The 14,415-nt window shown below is 42.2% G+C and overlaps 1 protein-coding gene across 1 annotated transcript in view; it reads right to left on the reverse strand.

The window, feature by feature from the left end:
• Nucleotides 1-734: 734 nt before the first annotated feature.
• Nucleotides 735-14,415, reverse strand: part of LOC126338336 (synaptic vesicular amine transporter) — a 711,171-nt gene continuing 697,490 nt past the window's right edge. Inside the window, exon 13 of the mRNA XM_050001544.1 lies at nucleotides 735-4,042. Within this exon, the coding sequence (XP_049857501.1) occupies nucleotides 3,974-4,042 (69 nt within the window). The 3' untranslated portion in view covers nucleotides 735-3,973. The remainder of the gene's footprint in view (nucleotides 4,043-14,415) is intronic.

Consider the following 14,415-nt stretch of genomic DNA (forward strand, 5'->3'; position numbering starts at 1 on the left):
TATCTTTTTAAGTTGGGAAGTACCTCCAAGAACGCGTGGTAAGATCAAGTAATTAATTTATATTTTCCCCTGGGCAGCAGGTCAGGTATTGAAGTGTGAACGAGTGGACGCAAAATGATTTGTCTATATTGACAGATGTAGTCCTGGTGCACTTACAGCCATGAAGAAAACATTAGGTCATAAAGTTTGTGACGCGTTTCTGGGAAGACTGGTTGACACATAGAAGAAACAATCAAGAAACTGACGTTTATGTATATTAAGATACCACATATAAAATTAACTATCTTCTGTACGAATGCATCTGTTATTATATGTATACGAGTATGTATGTTTGAACGTGTATATAGGTTTGAATATGACCACCAAAGATCGAAATTTCACCTGTTAATATTAACGGAGAAGGGAGGCGTAGAAAGCAAGGAAGGAGGGGAATAGCCAAGAAAGTTGTGGGCGAATGGAACGGAAGTGGTACTGCAAGGTGAGGACTGTGGGTGAGAGAGGCAGTAATCAAGACTACAGGCAGAGATGGAGTTTTCTCTCGTCCTCTACACCGTGAAATGGGTGAGGACGGTTTAAGTATATACTGACCTGCGTGTCTGCTTCAGATTTGTCTATGCCTGTCTCGAATAGACAATAAGTAATATAAACTTATAAGACTGTTGTTATTTTCTATAAGATTCGACACATTTTTGGGGGTTTTTATGGAGAGGTACGAATAAAATCTGACACAAGACTTATCATTTTATCCATTTATTTGCACCACATTTCAGCGAACATCATACAGCAATTGAAGCACTCCACTTAAAATGACACGGAATGCAACACTGATGTTGGGGATACCTTAAGAGGACTTGTTTACATATCACACATAGTAAATATAGTTATGCATCGTATTTATACAATAATACCAATAAGATTATGAACATACGAACCGACCGCAGCATAAGCCACGTGCCGGCACAATTGTTACTATCTTATATTTACAGTTTTACTGTTTTCGGACCCATACCAGCTTTTACATTGCGTGCAAACAATGCATCATTGAATAAATTTCGTTATTGTTGCAGCAAGTGTGTTTTATCTTGACATTTTATTGTCTGTTCACAAGTACTACTCAGAGAGCAACTCGTCTGAAGAACGACCGTAATGTTCTTAATAAAAACAACATTCAGCATACACAAAACAGAACATTTTTTTTGTTGATACACCTTATGTTAGCTATACACGATTATACTGTGTATCTTATCTCCTAGGGGAAATCGTTGTTTCCGTCCATTCCTCAGGATACCTTAACGTCCGTAGCCAAATGTTTAAAAGCGCAGACGCGAAATGAGAAGTGCATTCTTCTTTAGTATAGATACAAGAGTGGCAAATTCGTTTATTTTTAACCTGCCTGTCTCAAATTGGGTACAGTTTAACATATGCACAAGAGCCTTACAAAGATTGTGACAATAGAGTGAAATGCGTCTTTTTCGGGCGTGTTTTTATAGGAGCGCCTTATACAACAACATTCAAGCTTCTTCAGAGCGAAAAATTTTTGCATATCCGAAACGAAGTACCGAAATGGACAGTCGACAATAAAATCCCTCTGTGCTGATTCTGTGCAGCCATTCACAGAATCAAATAACGGGCCGCTGTCCTTGGTGAGGAAAATTTAGAATTTGAGTATCCAGAACCGCGTGGGATAACGGCACTCCTATTACGAATGTCCGTGTTTTAGTTTCCTGGATTTAGATATCCTTGGGTGGCTCCTGTCCTGAGCGGTTATCAATACTGCAACCGCTATTTGACTTATATAACAAAGGGAGAATATTAAAACTCTACCTGGCCAAAACAAAGGAGTGTTCTCTGGGTATTGTGAACTTTAGGCATGCAACTGATAAATATGCGGAACTCGCAGATTCCATACCAACGATGAAAATAAGTATACTTATAAGAGTGTAGAAATGGATATATACAAAAGAAGAAGCGTTTTAAAAGACTGATACCGTCTTACAAAAGCAAGCAGTAGTGTACCCTGTTTTATGGCTCCAATGTGTACATCTTCGTAACTACTCTAATCTATGCAATTTCAGGTTCTTTTGCACTACTGTTTCAAGCGGAGGTTTGTGTTATAGTACTTTTGAGTGATTGTTCCTCACGCAGCTTATTTCTCCCAGAAATAACTTGGATATGAAGATATGTTTACCGTTTGTTAAGCTACGACTTAAATTAGTAATATTCAGTATTTTTAAAGTGATAAATGATGGGTGTTAATTTTAACGAATAGGTGTTAAATTTGATGCCATTTGCAAAGTAGATACAAGAATGTTTGAGAACAATGAAACGATAAATATGCAGAAAATTCTCGAAGAAAAAAGGGAGAAAAAGGAAGTCCAGAATGTTCCATCCGGTCTGTTATTAAATTTATCAAGTACTGCAACTGGTGCACGCATAGTTATAAATAACAGTGCAGTATTTACCTGCATGAACTCTATAAGAATTAGCCTCTGAAGTGTTACATCGTTTTATATAGATCACTAGGTATTCTGTTTTCGCGCATATGAAATTTGTAAATGTAGGTTACACAAGGACGATGTCACTTTAATAGTACTAAATACGCATTGGCGTATTTCACACAGCGCTAGTACTTGAGGATGACACAATGGCCGAAATCGTAACTGTAAATAAATTTAATAACAGTCCACGTAGAACATTGCATCATTTATAAAATACTGTGGGACTGCAGACGGAAGTAAGCAGAAACAAAATAAAAAAAAAAGCGAAAAATAATTGGAGAAATACTGAGGTAAATACATAAATAACCGACTTGTCATTTCTGTTGACAGAACATACCAGATTTTTGTAACTGTCTAAAACAGAGTACCGTTGGAAGTATTCGCTGCACTAAAATATCGGTATGAAGGGAAACGAATAGACTACTTGTGTGTAACAGTTAACGTGCTGTATGAATTATCACGATGTCTGAAGGAAAAAGAAGGATATTTACGTATACAAGGACTGTCTTAAGAAAATGGAATGATGGGTTATCACATTACTGACGTTAATGTATAACAAAGGTCACTAACATATTTCGAGCATTAAGCATATTTAAGTACTACTCTCTTAAAGCATTTTGTTTCAGAAACTATTCGCTCTTTGGTATGAAATTCGAAGAGAAGGGAGTATTAGCATAAGTTATGAGGGCATAATTATGAATACATACAACAGAAGTTTAAAGGAGTATCAAAATAATGCGTTTACTCTTATCAATTAACTTTTTGTAAGCCCCCCTAAATATGTGGGTATTTATCTTATATATTTCAACAGAGCCATAAAAAAATAATTTCAAATTTCACGCACAACAATATCTATCATAAATATTTGGGATTTTTTTCTCATATTTTTGTTACTCAAAGCTGAAAAAATATGGAATACTCTACAATAACTTTCAAGCATTTGGATGATAGATAGTTTTGAGTTAGGAAAAAACTTTGGTCCTCGCCCGAAGTGTTGCAGGTCTTCTAATCGTCCGTCTCGGTAAAGTTGCGTTAATAAGACCGTAGACGTATGTATATGACGTAAGTGGTAAGAAGAAGCCTGCAACAGAATGTCGCGATAGTACATATTATCTCGTAGATGCCTGGGTTTTGTACGTCGAGGCGAGTGTTGCCTTCGTACAGATTGACGTCGTCGGTAGCGAGGTTGCCACGTTCGTGAAATACGTGAGAATCGTGTAGAAGTGTGCTCTGACGAGATGCGAGCGGTGGACTGGGCTGCCCCGTGCCGTCTGCAGCGTGCTCTCGGGTACCCGGAGCCGTCGTTTGCAGCGCTGCAGCCGACTCGGCGGAGTCCGTCCTCTGGCTGGCTGGAGGTAGTGCCGGGGTCGCGTCGTCTTGTCGTCCAGTCGGGGTGTGAGCGGCGGCATCTGGCGGCGGGAGCAGCTCTCGGGCCCTCCCTGGCAGCCCCGCGAGCTGGCGGAAGTCTGCCCCTCTTACTCCTCGTCTTCCTCGTTCTGATACGTCACGTAGCGCACCGACGACTTCTCGCCCAGGATCAGCGACTGTAACACCGAAGCACCGAAGCTGCACCCCGCTGTATTTGTTATACAAGGTGTCCCACTCATAAGAGATCCCGGGAAAAGTGTTGTAAAATTGTCAATAAAAGAGGAATGAAACCAAATTTGTACATCTCATACTTTCATGACTGAGAAATACAGGTGCGTAAGCAGTGTAGGATACACCCCGTGGTATCTCTTGATGTTACATTCAACTGTTTCCTTTCCGGTGGGCCCGCAGCTTCGTAAGGTCGAAGAAAAAAATGGCTCTGAGCACTCTGGGACTTAAGTGCTGTGGTCATCAGTCCCCTAGAACTTAGAACTACTTAAACCTAACTAACCTAAGGACATCACACACATCCATGCCCGAGGCAGGATTCGAACCTGCGACCGTTGCAGTCGCGCGGTTCCAGACTGTAGCGCCTAGAACCGCTTGGCCATTTTGCCGGGTACGATCGAAGAACGACATATTTTAAATACACTTTTTTTTGTGGCGCTGTATACAGAGGGGAAAAAGAAAAGTATCCACTGTTTAAAAGTCCATAACTGGCAAAATAATTGGCGGAGTTGTCTCATCTTTGGTAGTGTAATAGTTTGTAGTTCCGGCAATCACCACACAAGCGTTGTTTTGTTTTGTCAGATGACAGTCGCCAAATAGTGTTTTGTTCTTAGTTCATCCAGTTACTCGAGTAAACATGGGTGGCGCAAGGTTTACATTCGATGAAAGGAAGTCAGTGTTGAAGTGCTATTTTAAGTACGAAATCAATAATGAGGTTCAACAGCAATGGCGAAATGAGTATCAAACAGAGCCACCGACACGTTTAACGATTCGTCACGTTTGAGACAAATTTGAAGCTGAAGGCTGTGTTAAAGATGTACACAAACAACGATCTGGACGACCTGTGACAGTAACAAGTCCAGCTAACTCCCGTCGTGTATTAACAACAATTCACTCGTTCACCACAGAAGTCTGTGAGACAGTGTGCCCGTGAAACTGGAGTGAGTCGCTCAAGTGTTCGGCGAATTTTGAAGACAGGAAAGTGGAAGTGCTACATCCCACGATTGCTACACGCAATGAACGAGGACGACCCAGATCGTAGATTGGAGTACTGCGAGTTGTTTACTTACATGGTGCGTAACGATGAAGAGTTTGCAGAGATGATTGTGTGGTCTGATGAGGCACAGTTCAAACTCAATGGTACAGTAAATCGCCACAATTGCATCTACTGGGCCGCCGAAAATCCGAACGTCCATGTAGGCAAAGTCGTGAATTTACCAGGAGTAAATGTGTGGTGTGGATTGTCTTACCGGGGCTTGATTGGGCCATTCTTCTTTGACGGCACAGTTACCCGTCAGGTGTACCTTCAGAAGCTTCAGACATTCATTTTACCTGCCACCCGAGACTTGTATGGAGATGGAAGAGTTTACTTTCTACAAGATGGTGTCCCAGCTCACTACCAAAATCGTGTTAGGACGTATCTCGACGAAAATCTACCAGGAAGATGGATAGGCCGTAGAGGTGCTGTGGAGTATCCACCACGTTCCCCAGACCTAACTCATCTGGATTTTTATCTGTGGGGAACACTGAAGGACATCGTTTACCGACAAAAGCCACGCACATTGCATGAACTTCGAGAATCCATCGTACATTCATGTGCAAATATCCAACTGAACATATTGCAGCCAGTAGTTTGTGCTGCATTTCGGCGGCATCGTTTGTGAGCGGATGTTAATGGTGACCATTTCGAACATCTACAGTGATATCTTTAAGTTGGACCTTAAGCTACACTTTCACCAAAAATGAGACAACACCGTCAATTGGTATGCAAGTTGTGGACTTTTAAACAGTGGATAATTTTTTTTTTTTGTCCCGTCTGTATTTTCGCTGAAGCGCCATAGAAACTGGTATAGGCATGCGTATTCAAATAAAGCGGTATGTAAAAAGCCAGAATACGGCGCTGCGGTCGGCAAAGCCTATGCAAAAAAAACAAGCGTATGGCGCAGTTGTAAGATCGGTGACTGCTGCTACAGTGGCAGGTTATCGACATTTAAGTGAGTTTGAACGTGGTACTATAGACGGCGCACGAGCGATGGGACACAGCATCTCCGATGTAGCGATGAAGTGGAGATTTTCACGTACGACCATTTCACGAGTGTGCCGCCAATGTCAGGAATCCGTAAAACATCAAATCTTTGGCACCACTGAGGCTGGAAAACCATCCTGTAAAAACGGCACCAACGACGACTGAAGAGAAGCGTTCGCCGTGGCAGAAGTGCAACTCTTCCGAAAATTGGTGCAGATTTCAGTGCTGGAGTATCGCAGGTGTCAACGCTTACGCACGTGTCACCTGTCACAGTCGTATCTAGACGTATCAGGGTCCCATTTCACTATAACTGCACACGCCCCACACCATTACAGTGGCACCACCAGCTTGAACAGTCCCCTGTTGACATGCAGGCTCCATGGGTTCATGAGGTTGTCTCCATACCCGTACACGTGCATCCGTTCGTCACAATTTGAAACGAGACTCGTTCGGCCAGGCGACAAGCTTCCAATGATCAACAGTGCAATGTCAGTGTTGACTGGCCCAGGCGAGGCGTATAGCTTAGAGTCGTGCAGTCGTCAAGGGTACACGAGTAGGCCTTTGGCTCCGAAAGCCCATATCGTTGATGTTTCGTTGAATGGCTCGCACGCTGACAGTTGTTGATGGCCCAGCATTGAAATCTAGAGCAATTTGCGGAAGGGTTGCACTTCTGTCAAGTTGAACGATTCTCTTCAGTCGTTTGTCTCATTCTTGCATGATCTTTTTCCGTCCGCAGCGATGTCGGATATGTGATGTTTTACAGGATTCCTGATATTCACGGTACAGTCGTGAAATGGCCGAACATCACTACCTCGGAGATTCTGTGTCCCACTGCTCGTACGCCGACTACAACACCACATTCAGACTCATGTAAATCTTGATAACCTGCCACTGTAGCAGCAGTAATAGATCTAACAACTGCGCCAGACACTGCGTTGTATTCTGCCTGTTTACACATCTGTGTATTTGAATACGCATGCCTATACCAATTTCTTTGGCGCTGCAGTGTATGTCGCGTACAGAGCTAGTGACGCGCGCCGACTGGCTGAAGAATAGAGGCACTAGCCTCTGTTCGCCTCTCGCAGGTGGCGCTCCTGCGGGTCCTGTATGCGCGTAGCTGCAATGAGCAGCGTTTGTGATTTTATAAGGAAACATCCGTTGCCAGAATTAGCATATTAATTAAAAGTTGAAAGGGAGGGTGAAAGGGGGGGTAAAAAAGTGTTTCCTTAAAGTCATATACTAACAACAAGCCCGCAGGTTCAGGTAGACATAGTAAACTCTTTAAGGTACAACAAAAAGGCACGAGAAGCATTTGTACGTGAATACGCAACTGTAGCGAGCGTGAGTGTCAATGCAAAAGCGCTGCAAGGAAATATAATTGTATAAGAGGCCAAATGCTTGAGGTGTTAAGTTGACCCTGAACATGAAGGGATACGGTAAAAGAGCACACTATGTCGGAGAAGCTGGAAGTATTAAGAGAACTGCAAACTGGGGAAAGACAAGTGGGGCGATGGGACGGGGAGGGGGGCGGGGGAGGGACGGAGGGTGGATAGATCATCACTTGCGAATGTACCAATTTGAGGTAAAGGGCCCTGGTCCGGAAACGACCGAGTCGAAAGTTGTAAGCGGAAGTCGTTCTGGTAGCTGTGAAAGTAGAACTCATCTTTGTTTTCCATAGTTTGGGAGGAGGTAGTATGGACCAAAAACAAGATAAAATTGTCTAGTAAACAAAGGCTCTAAAATACATACCTTAAGAGCTATAAGCACGAGTTCGGTAGGTGTTTCACAGTAACAGAGATCAACAAGCGATCATAGCTCCTAAGGTATACGATTCAGAGACCATGTGTGCAACTGGTCTTTTTTTGTTTTGTTTCATACTGCCTCCTGCTAAAATATGGAAACCAAAGAGCTTGCAGCTTATGTTTCGGCTCTGTCGTTTCCGGATCGGGGTCTCTTGCCTCAAATTGATTTCATTGACACGTCTCCATCATTCCTGAAGGACTGTCATTGTTGTTGTTGTTGTTGTCTTCAGTCCTGAGACTGGTTTGATGCAGCTCTCCATGCTACTCTATCCTGTGCAAGCTGCTTCATCTCCCAGTACCTACTGCAACCTACATCCTTCTGAATCTGCTTAGTGTACTCATCTCTCGGTCTCACTCTACGATTTTTACCCTCCACGCTGCCCTCCAATGCTAACTTTGTGATCCCTTGATGCCTCAAAACATGTCCTACCAACCGATCCCTTCTTCTAGTCAAGTTGTGCCACAAACTTCTCTTCTCCCCAATCCTATTCAATACCTCCTCATTAGTTACGTGATCTATCCACCTTATCTTCAGCATTCTTTTGTAGCACCACATTTCGAAAGCTTCTATTCTCTCCTTGTCCAAACTAGTTATCGTCCATGTTTCACTTCCATACATGGCTAAACTACAAACAAATACTTTCAGAAACGACTTCCTGTTACATAAATCGATATTCGATGTTAACAAATTTCTCTTCTTCAGAAACGCTTTCCTGGCCATTGCCAGTCTACATTTTATATTCTCTCTACTTCGACCATCATCAGTTATTTTACTTCCTAAATAGCAAAACTCCTTTACTACTTTAAGTGTCTCATTTCCTAATCTAATTCCCTCAGCATCACCCGATTTAATTTGACTACATTCCATTATCCTCGTTTTGCTTATGTTAATGTTCATCTTATATCCTCCTTTCAAGACACTGTCCATTCCGTTCAACTGCTCTTCCAAGTTCTTTGCCGTCTCTGACAGAATTACAATGTCATCGGCGAACCTCAAAGTTTTTACTTCGTCTCCATGAATTTTAATACCTACTCCAAATTTTTCTTTTGTTTCCTTTACTGCTTGCTCAATATACAGATTGAATAACATCGGGGAGAGGCTACAACCCTGTCTCACTCCTTTCCCAACCACTGCTTCCCTTTCATGCCCCTCGACTCTTATTACTGCCATCTGCTTTCTGTACAAATTATAAATAGCCTTTCGCTCCCTGTATTTTACCCCTGCCACCTTTAGAATTTGAAAAAGAGTATTCCAGTCAACATTGTCAAAAGCTTTATCTAAGTCTACAAAGGCTAGAAACGTAGGTTTGCCTTTTCTTAATCTTTCTTCTAAGATAAGTCGTAAGGTCAGTATTGCCTCACGTGTTCCAACATTTCGACGGAATCCAAACTGATCCTCCCCGAGGTCTGCATCTACCAGTTTTTCCATTCGTCTGTAAAGAATTCGCGTCATATCATCACGGAATCACCCTCTACATACAGTTCAACAAGACACTGCATGCTCTTGAGTGTGGCTGCCAGAGTATTTGGGGTGACTGGCTGGATTTCACGTCGGATGTTCTCAAGTCACTCGTCGTTTGTGCATGGTATGTTCTTGTACACATTGCCGTTAAGGTGCCCCACCAAAAAAGTCAGCAGGGGTGAAGTTTTAGAAATTAAGTACTGCTACTGCCAGCCAAGTGTCATATCCTCGTCATACAAGTGGTTCACAGATTTATGAAACAATACTGGTACAGTTCACTGATGACAGTGGTGTCGAAAAACACTGGTCCGACAGTGCGTCGCTGTGGCAATGCGCAGATCACACCCACTTGCTGTCAATTGACGGATGCCTCAAGAACTGCTTGCCAGTTGTCACCTTCTTTTTTTAATTCTTTTTACCTTGGGTTGACACTACGTCATAAACTTGTGTTTTGTGAGTTCACGTATCATGACAAGTGGAACCACGCTTCATTACTGTACCAAATGTACTGCCATACTATTGGCGTTTCAACTGTAAACAAATAGCAGTATCTTTTATGCTGGTCATGGTCAGTCTGTATGAGTTCGTAGACATATTGACCTTCTTTCTTAGCAGCTGTGTTACATGTGCTATGAAGAGACTTGGTGGTTGATTTTTACCTCAGTTACATTTTCTTCCGACAGCTGCGGGCACCCCTGCCTTGCAAATATAACGATGTTCTCCTTGCCACCAAGCCCCGAATGCAGTGTTTACATGTTTCACGTCGACCACCGAAATTTTCTAAAAGCGGTCACTGACATGCCTTAAAGGAACGGCTTATCCAACACAGGCCTGTAAAATTAGCTACATAAAGCCTTCCAAAAATTACTGGAATTCTGGAAAGTGTTTTAATCGGTCAAATAGGCCTCCGATATGAATAATTTGCGTTTGTCACGATTTGTGAGTGGAGTCTCAGCCATGATGAAAGTAAGACCACCAAAATTTCGGACTTTTTCTGTCTTTCTTTTTAAAATTCCTTCGCAATTTAATCAAACAGCCATACTTATCGAAAATATAGAGCATTAAATTATGCATCAATCGAAAACCAAAACGTTGCTATTTGATTAAATTTTCCTATAGGAAAGCTATGTTAGGAAATGGAAATTTTTCACACTTTTCGAAAAACACTGGATTCGTCGCTATGAAAGTGCAGCAGCTGAGGATTTCACAATACGACGCAAAATTTTAGAGGAGAAAAGTTGTGGACCGTCAAATCATATTTTCAAAACATCAAAGAAACCGACAAAACATTTAGCCAGTAAGTAAACGCCGCCATTATTCAGCAAGATGTCAGTCACGATATTAACGACTAACTTCAGCTTTCTACTGTAGTTGAATGGTTTCTTCCTATTTTCACTATTGTTCGTTTGATTTTCAGTAAACTCTTTCGCTGCTTACTTAGGTATGCGGAGAATACAAAAAAATTATTGTACAAGTTGTTTGGTGCCTTCAAAGACCCAATTGACATCTGAAAGGCAGAAGTCGTTGCAGATGAAGGATTTCTGTTTCGTTGGAGGCGAAGTAACTACTTTCTTTCATAATGATGAAGTATGCAGATTGCATCAAGCGATGGTATGACAGTAAGGCCGCGATTGTGTTTTGTACATACAGGAGCAAGAAATCATCTGAAAGGCAGCGCAGAGCCATCAAAAGAACTACATCAATTGTCCCGTTTAATGAAACAATGACAGTAAACATGGCGAAAGAATTGTCTCTATTGCACTAACAACATTAACAGCGCCCATTTCAGTACTGATTATATAACTTGAGGGTGAGCATATCAATATTAAGCAAGCTGCTGACGACGCCGATACTGTAACTGAAACGTTGCTTAGCAATCTGTGTTTCTTCTTCGGGTAGGACACTGACCTCGTTGTGATTGTGACAGCTTCAGCCCCGTCGACCCCCTGCCCCCCTTCCCCAAAATTTTTCTAGTGAAGTCAGGCAAAGCCACACCAGACGACGTAGTCTACAGACCACTAAATTTCAAGTTACAAGTATCGAGAGACGGCATTCTGTTCCTACTGTGCCTTCACTGGCTGCGACACTACTTCCTCGTGTTTCGGCAAAGCCGACCTGAAATTTCTCTAAGCATTGGAGACGGAAAAGAACATACAGAAAGCTTCAGAGATATTCAGCAATTTCAGTGCTACGCTGATGTGACTGATGAGGCTGAAGAGGAATTTATAGCAGCCCTGTACTGCGAAGATGATACAAAGTCATTGAATGTGACATCTTGGGTTGTCGGGTGTTTTGCCGGATATCAACGTCGTACTTGCAAGATATTTCGGTAAGTTAGCAGGTAACTTTTGTCAGGCCCGACCTGAGACTGCTCCTCGAGTGGACCTGGTCCAGTACGACGCTGATATTCGGCAGAACACCTGACAGCTCAAGATGTCATTAGATGGCTGGGAGAGTCTGGAGAGTTATACCATGCAGTGTCAAATGGCCTGCCAGATAATGTTAGTGTCACTTGTGCTGACAGCATAGACGACAGCGCACGAGACTGCTCTGCCTTTGGCTCGCGTTAGATCTTTACTACGGTTCCATGTTCAATTTTTGTGTTTTAGGAGACGAAACGGAGGACATCTGTGGCAACACTGTCTCTGGCGGGCCGCTCGAATTTGCGTGCGCAACAGCATGATAGGCTAACTTCACTGCTAATTCACTTGGGGCACGTGTCGAATATTTTTTCATTACAGTTACTTCCCACAACGGCCTACCTCAAACATTCTTACGAGATTTGCAGACTATGACTATCCTTATTAATATTTTTCTGCTAATTCCACAGTTTTCAAAACTATTATTTCCATATTATGTAGGTTAAGGCCATATCAACATGGTCTTTTCCGAATGTACTCCTGATCAAAAAGCGATTCTGGTAGCTGGAGTCCATGCCTTCTGTGTTCTTGTGGAGATATTTTCGTAGCAGCTTTCATCCTCTAATAATATTTCTTTATATCTCTTCGAGAAATGAAATACTAATTTTCAAAAATTTAGCTTTAACATTTTTTAATGTAACGAAATATTTTCTTAAAAATTTTCTCCCCCTATTGTACTCTTAGGGGCTGAATTTCAATGAACATTGAAACACATTTTTTTTTTGTTTCTCACCCAGAAAGCAAGTACCAGTTGTCATAGATGTAGCCTTAAAATGGTTTAGCACTTCTTTAGCAATTATTTATTTCCAAAAAAATTTACCCACTATTTTACTCGCTTATGATTGAATTTCCAAAAATGCTGTAACACGTATTTTTTATTTTTTGCCTGAGAAACCAGGCACTGGTTTTCGTAGTTCTAGCTTCAAAATTCCCTTAATAGCGACAAACTTCCAAATAGCCTTACATCCCCTGTTTCACCCCCTTAGGAGTCGAATTTAGCACAATCCCTTTTTATACGATGCCTCCAGTATAAGACCCACACCCACTCGAATCTTCAAGTTCCTATCCTTAGCGGTGTGGGTTTGGCGATCCTGAGTCATTAAATCAGTCTGACCCTATTTCGCCTCCTTAGGGGTTGAATTTCCAAAAAAACAGTGATACATGTATTTTTTCCAACTGAGAAGTTAAATTTAAATTTTCATAGATTTAGGTTCAAAAATATTTTTTAAAAAATCTCGTCCTCTATTTCACCCCCCTAAGGTGCTCAGTTTCCCAAAACATCGAAGCACTTTTTTTTTTCATTTGTAATCGAGAAGTCAAATCCCAACGTTCATAGATGTAAGTTAAAAATTCTTTAGTATTTCTTTGATGAATATATATTTTTTTTAAAAGAAAGCTTTCTCCCACTATTTCATCTTTATAGGGTTAAATTTCCGAAAATGCTGGAACATTTTTTCTTTATTTCTGACCGAGAAACCAAATACCAATTTTCGAATGTCTAGCTTCGAAATTCCCCATTTCACCCCTCAGTGTTCGAATTTCGAAGAGTCGGACCCAATCGTCGAACGTCCACCATATTTCGGCGAACAAGCATTCCGCTATCATCAGGTGGCAGTGGACTGAAGTGTCTACTACGCGCTGTTTGTATTTATACTCGCTGGCCCAGAGTTCGGGTATCGCCGGGCTCCCACAGAGCTCGCGCTTGAGGGGGTATGTGGCTGAGTCTGGTGGTGGCAGGTGGGGGTTGGAGGAGAGTCCACCCGCCATCCAAAATACGAGCATCGTTACCGACAATGGCGAACTGGATCTCAGCCCTGTCGCATCTAGCGTCCGGATGTGACGTTATGCTTTGATGAAGGTTAGTACTGACTCATATGCCTTGCTTAGTTGGAATACCGTGTCCATGTTGATTAAATTATGTCAAACGGATTTCATACGCTTCTTTAAAAATGTAGTCCCAAAATTTATTGGTAAATTTCTGGTAATTCATCTTACGTCCATTTTCAATGCAGTGTTATGCTATTGCAGACTTGCTGGGCTGCAGTAAGCGGATGTGGTGCTCATTTTCTGTACATTGATGTTCAGCACTGCGGGTCGTTTGTCCAATATAAGTTTTTCCTCATCCACACGGAACTTAGCACACTCCTGTTCTTCTGGTCCGGATGGTGGCAGCTGGAGAGGTGGAGATAGAAATCCGTATGCGATGGCTTTCTGTGTGCACTGTGGGCAAGCGAGCCGTCGCTCCTAAACTGGACTAGGATGTTGAGAAAAGGAAATTAGCCTCTTTTCTACTTCCATGGCAAACTGAATGTTGTCATCGATGGGATTCAAGTGTTTTAAGAGAACGAGAGTGGATACAACAACCAAGGGCCCCAAGAACGATACGGAGGACGGAAACACGGAAGAAGACAATAAGAAGACCGCTTTCATATCGTTTTCTGGAAAAGGATCGTCGAAGAAGGAAGACTACTGCAAAAACGACATAATGCGTTTTCCACCCGCCATCCAAAATACGAGCATCGTTACCGACAATGGCGAACTGGATCTCAAAAATGTGGAGGTGTAGCAAGTTCCACCGGCCGGTTTAGCCGAGCGGTTCTAGGCGCTTCAG

The sequence above is a fragment of the Schistocerca gregaria genome, chromosome 1 (assembly GCF_023897955.1).
Source record: "Schistocerca gregaria isolate iqSchGreg1 chromosome 1, iqSchGreg1.2, whole genome shotgun sequence".
NCBI classification, from domain to species: Eukaryota; Metazoa; Arthropoda; class Insecta; order Orthoptera; family Acrididae; genus Schistocerca; species Schistocerca gregaria.